Source organism: Myotis davidii, unplaced genomic scaffold (assembly GCF_000327345.1).
Source record: "Myotis davidii unplaced genomic scaffold, ASM32734v1 scaffold120, whole genome shotgun sequence".
NCBI classification, from domain to species: domain Eukaryota; kingdom Metazoa; phylum Chordata; class Mammalia; order Chiroptera; family Vespertilionidae; genus Myotis; species Myotis davidii.
The window spans coordinates 1649542-1658567 of record NW_006294778.1 but is presented as its reverse complement, the minus strand read 5'-3'; the positions used below and the strand labels follow the sequence as shown (position 1 = coordinate 1658567).

At 48.4% G+C, this 9026-nt stretch overlaps 1 protein-coding gene across 1 annotated transcript in view; it reads left to right on the top strand.

Annotated features, from left to right (window-relative positions):
- Positions 1–9026, top strand: part of BTBD11 (BTB (POZ) domain containing 11) — a 291756-nt gene that overhangs the window by 163257 nt on the left and 119473 nt on the right. The window contains exon 3 of the mRNA XM_015567574.1: positions 7302–7451. Coding sequence (XP_015423060.1) covers positions 7302–7451 — 150 coding nt within the window. The remainder of the gene's footprint in view (positions 1–7301; positions 7452–9026) is intronic.

The window sequence follows — 9026 nt, the reverse complement described above, 5'->3', positions numbered from 1 at the left end:
TCAATGGTTCACTTTCACCATTTGGACCATATTCAGATGCTGACTGATTCAGAATTAAAATTAATCTGGGGAAGAAACAGTTAAAAATAGCCTCAGTGTATCTTTTAGAAACACAAGGCAGCCCAGCCAGTGTGGCTCAGTGGTTGAGCATGGACCTATGAACAAGGAGGTGACGATTCAATTTCCAGTCAGGGCACACGACCAGGTTGTGGGCTCGTCCCCATTCTTTCTGGTCTGTTCTCCACCCACCCGCTGGAGTGACCCTCCGAAAAGATCAGACCACACCCCTCCCCTGCTCAGAACACTTCGCCGCCTCTCATCTCACTCATTGTAAACACCAAAGTCTACAGTTGCCCATGGGGCTCTACCCAGTCTGCCCTCCCCACCTCTCTGACCTCCTCACCTACTGCTTTTCCCCTCACTTTCTCCATTCCTTCCTCCAACAAGCCAAGCCCACCTTCCCCTTACTGTCTCCTCTGCTGGCCTGTATTCCTCCCCCTTCTCCCCCATCCCCTCCCCTCAGGATACCAGCGTGGCTTGCACACTCACTTCCTTCAAGCACTCCCCATCCTCCTTTCCTGCTCTATTTTTCTCCAAGCAGCTCCTTCTTCTAATTATGTATTTGGAACACACATACCAAGATGGCAAGGATATTCAGTGTTTTGTTACTGGATCACAGTACCCGGAATCGCACCTAGCACCTAGGGGATGCTCGGCTACTGCTCGCTGGAGAGGTGGCTGAATAGACTATTTTGCCCTCTGTTTCTTTATGGTTTTATAACAGTTGACTTTTTTATTTATGCAACTGGTGTTAGAGCCACACTGTCGCCCCACGGTCTCTGCACCTGTTCCATGTACGGTGCCTTAATAACAGTGTGGCCGCCTCTGTGTCCTGTTCGCAGTATGAACACTCTAACCCAAGTTCTAATTCGCTCCCATTGCTCCTGAGCTGACTGGGAGGAAACCTGCTGCATGTGCTTCATTGGGGCGGGGGGTGGGGGGGTGGGGAGGGCAGCTTGTGAGGTCACCTTGAGGCATTTCCTCTTTTGTGACTCCACCCTACCTTGTCCCTGCCTCTCTCTCTCTCTGTCTTAGCACCCAGCGGGCACACTGGGTGCACTTTTCTTATTGTCTCAAGACCTTCCTTTCTGGTCCACCAGCTCACTAAGAACAGAGCCTGCTGCTGCTTTTGCTTCTTTGAGTCTGGGGACATTTCAGTTGGGCCTTGGAGAATGAACATGAACTTGCTGGGGACCCAGTAGAAATGGAGAGAACATGGTATAGAGATAATGAGGAGGAAAGCGATGGAAATAGAAGATGCAGACCACTCTTTCTAGAACTTTGGTTGTGAAAGAGGGAATAGGGAGATACAGTGCCTAGAAGTTGAAGGTTCAGTTTTTTAAGTCCAAATCCTTCTTGGCCCAAAGCCCAAGGTTCCCCATGGTTCACCCTGCCTCCCGATCCAGCTTCCCCCACCTTCTGCCTCCACTCCCGTCATGCACCCTCCGCCCCAACCACTCTCCCATATGCACGTTCTTCCTTGGAACGTCCTTCAATAACATTGTCATTAATTGCGCTATTTATAGGGGCCAAGATTGACATGTAGTAATTCATTTGATCTTCCAGTCGCCTTTTGAGGATCATGCTGTGACCATTCCCATAGTATTTGCAAGGAAGCGGAGTTACGGGGAGGCCGAATGGCATGCCTAAGGTGACATTGCTGGGAAGTAGCACAGCTCCGACTGAGCCCGAGTGTTCCTTCGGGCTCCACACTCTTTGAACTCTGTGTAAGCCCCCTGGGAAGCATCACCCTACCATGCTCCCATGTAGACACCACGCACACCTGCCCTCCAGTCTTCTTCCCACAGTATTTCAGTTGGTGAGTCTGACTCTCCAGCCAAGCGGGAGCCTTTGAGCGCAGGAATGTGTCCTGGTGTCTGTGGTTGGTGCTCAGTGTCTGAGATTGAAGAAGATCTATGGTGTTTTCATGATCTTTTCAGGCCAGCACGCTCATTCCGTTGTGTCCTTCAGGCCCCACGTCTGGGCATGTCATCAAACCGATTTCTGGCCATTCTCCATCGCTGCGTTTTCTGCCTCTTATTTCTTTGGATGATTTGGTTGCAGACTTCTGAAGAACTTCTTTTTCTTGGAATATAATTCATTTGGGGAAGAGGAGGGGGTGAACCATGGTCTGGGTTTATCCTAATTGGAGTACAGCATGCCTTTCACGGACGAATGAATGGGTTCCCCAAGCCAGCTCTCAATCTATTTCCCTCTTCAGGTCTCTCAAAATAAAATGGTTGTGCAAACATTAGGGGGGGTGCGGGTGGATCTGATAACTTCCTAGCTTGTTTCTTAATAAATTTAACGGTAACACAGAGCCTTCTCGCATCGTGGTATTATTGAATTCCTAAATCTTCAGCTTCGAAGAACTTCACTTGGACTATTAGCAAACATCTATCGACCCCCTTTTCTGTGCCAGGTTGTCCATATATATTATCCCATTAGGGCCTCCCCGTCACACTAGGAGGTAGATAGCATCGAGCATTTCACAGAAGGAGAAAGGGAGTCTCAGAGCCCAGGCACAAGGCCCTGCCCGCAGCTGGGAGACGGCAGGGCGGGAATCGGAACCTGCCAGGTCTGCCTGGTGCCTATTCCAGGGCTGGCCTGCTGCACCCCAGCTGCTGCCCTCCCGTTGCATAAAGCCGGGACAGCTGCCAGGACCCCCCACTTGAATTCTGGAGCTGACTGAGCAGAAACCAAGGGGTAGCTGGGCAGGCAGGAAGTAAGCAGACTGCTCTTGCAGCCCAACACAGACAAGGCACAGCCCAAGCCTGTGTCCAGGGCGCCAAGACATATGCCGTCTCCTCCTCCATCACCATCATCGATGAGAGGAGAGTGGGTGAGTGCTGATGGCTGTCTTGTTTGGTTTTCTCTTGGTGGGGAAGTAGCATCCAGGTCTAGTCATAGATGGAGATGCAGAGAAAAGCTGAAAGGAGAGAAAGGATGACAGGGCGGTATATTTGCCAAGGGACCGCCCTATGTAGATGGGAAGGTAGGCATCCAGCAAGGCAGCAGTGCCCCCTGATCACCCATCAGATGCCCGACGTGGTTGGCCCAGGGACCCCACCCCCACCCCCCAGAGGAGTAGCTCTCTTGCGTTATGTTCCGAGCCACCTAAACAAAGTGCTGTCGGTCTCTGTTTGCACAAGATTTTGGAAAGATGGCCCTCAAGACTGTTTGAATCCAGACATTAAATAAAAACAAACTGCTCGTCTGTGAGCACAGGGTGTGTGGCAGGTACTTACCATAGAGCAGAGGCTTTGATATATTATCGTGTTTAATCACCACAAGAAGCCGGTGAAGGAGATATTTTAACCTCTCTTTGCAGACACAAACGCTGACTGGAGATCTGGGAAGGTCTTTGTTCGGGCTGCACAAGGGGCTGCGGCAGGATTGGAGCTCAGCTCCGTCAGGGCCATGGTCATGCCCAGCCCACTCTGTCCCACCTACGGCCGGTCAGTCCCAGAGCAGAGGACCTGGTTGGGGCTGGGAATGTGGACCTCAGAGGCATCAGTTCATCATCTGTTAGGACCCCCAGACTCCCTTAGGATGTGAATGAACTTCTCCCTTAGAAGTGCACAACCCACTCCAGAGTAATAGAATTTCAGGGAGGCCATGACCTCTTCAGTCTCATCTGGACAATAGCTGATGATCACCTTCTCTCTAGAGAAATTATTCTCTTCAGGTCCAATCAAAGTCATATTTGAACCTTCATTCTCCGTGTCTTTGAACTTGAAGTTATAATCCCCAGGCTGCAGCTGTCCTTGGCTCCGATAATGGAAATTGATGAGTAGTCCACAACTGAGGCCTGCGCCTGACACCGAAATATGATGCTGGGACCTTTTTATTGACCTGGTTGATTTTTAGACAAAAAATAAAACAACAACAACAAAAACAACTCTAGTTTATGTGCTACCCCATCTAGAGTCCTTGAGAAGAAAAGGAAGAAAGGAAGAAAATAAATTCCATATATCTATTTTTTAATTTTAGAGAGAAAGAGAGAGAGAGAGAGATTTGTTGTTCCACTTATTTATGCATTCATTGGTTGCTTCTTGTATGTGCCCTGACCGGAATCGAACCTGCAACCTTGGTGTATGGGGATGACACTCTAACCAACCGAGCTACCCGGCAGGGCCCTAGTATATAATCTTTGCATAATCATTCAATTTAGATTTTTCAAATCTCAGTGATCTAGCTTTCACAGCTTCTTTGAGTAATTATGTTTTCACATTTAAATGTCATAACCCTCTAAAAGAAGGAGGAAGAATCCCAAGGGAAATTGTTTATTCTTATGACAAAGCATGAAGCAGTCTAAAGCTGGGTTTGTACACATTAACTGATTTAATCTCAGTTAACATATGCTGAGCACCTACTGTTTGCTCAGCACATGCAAAATACTTTGGTATACATTATCTCATTTTATCCCTTCATCCCCAGCAACCCCGTAAGGGAGACAAGAACATAACTGTCACCTTTCACAGAAGAGGAAATTAGGTCCAGAGTGGCCCTGTGACCTACCCGAGGTTAAGCACAGGTGTGAACTGACAGCCACGTCTGAAACTCAGGTTCCAGACTCCACATCCTGTTTGCTTATGCCTCAGCCAACATGTGAAACAACATTTCAGATGCAGGTCAGGGATGGGGACTTGCTGAACATCATGCAAATACTGAGAAAGCAATCCCGCAAGCACACGAGGCTTAGTTCTCCTGTTGATTAGGCAACTTCATCCTCCCAACACCGGGGGCTCACTCTCGGGTCTCCTTTGCTGTGAAGCCCCATGACTACCACCTAGGAACCTGGGCTCCCTTGTCACACTGGGTCCTGATCACCCGGTGCCCTCTGCGGGGAGCTCTCCAAGGGTAGGAAATCTCTGACTAAGAGTCAGCACATCAGGGCAGTAGATTGAGGAATTGGCCTGACACCGTTGCCATGGCAACGTCTACTTGACTTGGCCTCGGACCAAATGTCTAGACCTGTGAACAAACAGGAGGAAGTAAGGATGACTCAGGGCATCCCCAGTCATCAGGAGGATGACTCAGCTGTTCAGCAAAAGGGGTCAGGCAAGAGGCCAGTCTTGGGTGATGGGAATTTCTGCGAAGGCCTTGTGTTCCCTGAAAAGCCGAGGTTTGCTGAAGTGCAGGGATCACCTCTCGGTCATCTCCACATCCCCTGCAGAGCCTGCCCGGCTCTAGGCAATGTCCAGTGAGTGGTGGTTCCGTGTTGTCCAGCTAAAGCCAATTTGTGTACCAGCACAGTCCACAGTGTTTTTCAAAGTGAAATCCCTTCTGATGCTGCAGATAGCATTTTTAAGTTAATAAAATAGAAGTAAAAAGAAAAAAAATTGAGAGTGCTTTATGTAATAATAGTAAGAGTCAGTATTATTTTCCATGAAGTTGTTTTTTGTTTTGTTTTTTTGTTTTGTTTTTTTCATGGAGAACATGAAGAGTGTATGTGTGTGGTGGTGGTGGTGGTGGTGGTGTGTGTACTGGGTCCTCATATAAAATACATTCTTATTCCGGGTCACAGTCAAAAAGGTTTGAAAAACAATGGTTTAAAGAATAATCTTAGGAAGAAACTTATTTGACCAGTTTCCTGATTATAGGAACATTGAAACTGAACCATCATTTGCATTTGCATCATTCGTCTGTTCATTCATTATTCATCCAGAAAAGGTCTTCTGTAGCTACCTTCTCCGTTGTATCAGCCTTTAGGTGTGAAGGTGAAACCTTCAGGAACAAGCGACTGGCTCGGTATGGCTGGAGCCACTAATGAGGCAGCAGGGGCCAGAGAGGCGTGTGACAGGTGCCACCGCACGTCCGCCCATCTTCAGAGGAGGAACCTTTGTTTGCTGAGCTTTTGTGGTTCAAGCAGAATGAGGAGTGGACTTGAACTACTGACCTTTGAACTACAGACATTCTGTCTGTTTCCCCTCGCCCTGCCAGTTGTCTTAAATAATTCAGCACCTATATATCGATACTATCCTATTGTTCCTAAATTATGCTGTTGCCAGTCTTGTCACTTTAGTTGGTTCATAAACTACTTAATGCATCTTCTGCTTCTTTTGCATCTTCAAAATGCCTAACATGGTTGGAATATAGCAGGTATTCAGTAAGTGCTTTCTACTTATTGACAACTATTCATTATTCAGGTCCCATGCCTTCATTCCTCATTTCCTCCTACCATAGAGAATTTATCACATGACCTTGTGCTTTGTGTGTATCAGCTGCCTCCTTTGCTGAAACTGTGAGCCCACTGAGAACAGGAGTGTATGTGTTCTGTCCATCACTGTGTCCTCAGCCCCTAACACAGCTCAGTGCCTGCCTTGTTCATTGTATCTTCATATACTCAGTGATTGGCACTTCATAGGTGTATCTGTTAGTTATCATCATCATAATGCTGAGTAACAAACAACCCCCACTATCTCAAAGACATACCAAGTGAGCATGTGTGTTTGTGGGGCAGCTCTAAGCTTCAGGTTGTCACTGGGTTTGCTCTGTGTCTCTCTCACCCTCCTTAGACCAGCAGGCTAGGCAGGGCATGTTTCTCTCATGATGATGGCAGAGGTGCAAGAGAGCAAGTTCAACTGCACAGGTGCTCTGCAGGCCTTGAGTTCCATCGTGTTCATGTACATACCTTTGGCCAGAGTGAGTCATGAAACCCAAGGAGCAAGAAAGCACACTCTGCCTTTGGAGGTTGGGACCGGGTAATACTTCTGCCTAAAGTACCAGAGTAAGTGCTGAGGTTCTCACCAAGTGTCTATGGAATGGAAAGGAAGGGAAGGGATTTCCATGGGACTCTTTACCTCCTGGCATTGAACTCTCCAGAGAAAGCGAGAACCTTATCTAACAGATAACAATCCAGGCAGGGGAGTTCAATTTGTTGGGCAAATAAAGCAAGTCCTCAGAAGTGACTGCAGCAGAGGCCATCCCCCCAGGACACCCAGTTGATGGAGAATGAGGCATCACTGAGCAGATAGAATCCTGCTCTGTTTTGTGTCCTGTGGAAATGTGCATACAGACCAATGCCCGCATATTTGTTAAAATTAGCAGGTCAGAGCCTTGAGGAAGCCTTTTAAAATAGCTAGATATCATTTCTGAAGGGAGTCTTTGTTGTCATGTTGGGTTTGTGGTCCCAGCTCTGGTGTGGTCCAAGGCTGTGCCCGGTTTGATGCCCCTCCTTTTGTTAGCCAAAAAGTAACGATCTGCTCTCTCTTCCTTTCCTCCTCCCCGGCCTGCAGGAGTGCTGTGCCTGCCAGACAGCCTGAATCTGCACAGGGACCCGCAGCGGGCAAACAAGCCGGGAGAAATGCCCATGTTCAGCCAGTCGGAGCTGAGGACCATCGAGCAGTCCTTGCTGGCCACCCGCGTGGGCAGCATCGCAGAACTGAGTAAGTGGATACACGTTCTCTCGCCCTCTCTGTCCCTCAGGTGCCCCCGCCGCAGGGCAGGGCTTGGTGGCCAGCCAGGTGGCGCCTTTGGTTGAACACCTGCCGTGGGCACAAAACGGTGCCGCGATGGCCGCGGAGAAGCTGAGGATTGTATCGTCAGGCAGACCTGGTCTGTGCCCTGGCCCTGCTGCTGATGTGAGTCAAGTTCCTAACCTGTTCCGAGCCTCAGTTTCCCACAACAGAGAGAATAATAGTCCTTCACTTAGAGTGTAGCTGTGGTGATTCAATGGGCTAATGCCCATGAAGGAGTTTGCCACGTGCCTGGCATACAGCAAGGCTCTGTGATTAGTGTCTGTTCACTTGCTTGTCACGGCAGGATTCCTTTAAAGCATATATCAGATCTCGTCTCTCCTCTGGTCAGAATCCTCCACTGGCTCCCATCTGATCCAGAGGAAAACCCAAAGTTCTCAGAATTGCTTCCAGGCCCCCACCCACATCACTCAGACATCTTCCACTCTCCCCTCTGACCCACTGAACTGCAGCCACCCGGGCCATGCTGTTCCTTGAACATAGCAGGCACACCGACCTGGCCTGCTGGCTCATTTGTTGGAGCATCATCTCATACACCATGGGTCAGTGTGTCCACTCCCCAGTCAGAGCACATACCTGGGTTGCGATTTCAGTCCCCAGTCGAGGCAAGTATGGGAGGCAGCTGATTGATGTTTCTCTCTCTCTTCCCTCCACCCCACCACCTCTCTCAAGTCAATGGACATGTCCGGGGATAAGGATAAAATTATGACCCTTTGAGGACCTTTATCCCCTCCTCTGCCTTACCCTTCTCTCCAGCAGTTACCCTATCGCATTCTCTCATTTTTGTTGTTGTGTTGTTCTTTATTTTAATAACAGCTTCACTGAGATATCATTGAAATACAAATCACCTATTTAGAGTACACAATTCAATGATGTCTAGTCTGTTTCCTGAGCTGTGCAGCCATAACCACATTCCGTTTTAGGACATTTTTATTACCCCCAAAACCTGAAACCATTAGCAGTCACTGCCCTTCCCTTAGTCACGCCCTATATTACTCTTCTATTTTTTTTTAATTGTCTATCTCTCCCTACTACTATATACTCTCATGGAGAGTAAAGATTTTGTTTTGTTCGTTGATGTAACCCCACCCCAAGAACACTGCCTGGCACACAGTAGGTCCTCGAGAAATACTAAGAGCAGGGAAGAGGGAGAAAGAGAGAGACAGAGGTGGCAAGAAGGGAGGATTGTCAAGAAAGTGGGGATGCCACAGTTTGAGCAATGACGTGTCATGCTTGCACCTCCCTAATTTAGGGCTGTGCTCTCTAAACCCGCCAGCCAACCCGAGGGAAGTAAAGCCATACTCACTTGGGATCCCGTTAATTGTCAATGACTTAGCTGTGTGTTAGTTCCTGGTGGGACTAGAGCTTTGAGCTCAGAAATGCATGGCTTATGCTAAAATATGAATGGGTGTGAGAGTCTGGAAAATTCTGAACTGTTAAAAGCTTCGGGATCCAGAAAGCAACATGCGCCTCCTCCCGTGGGAA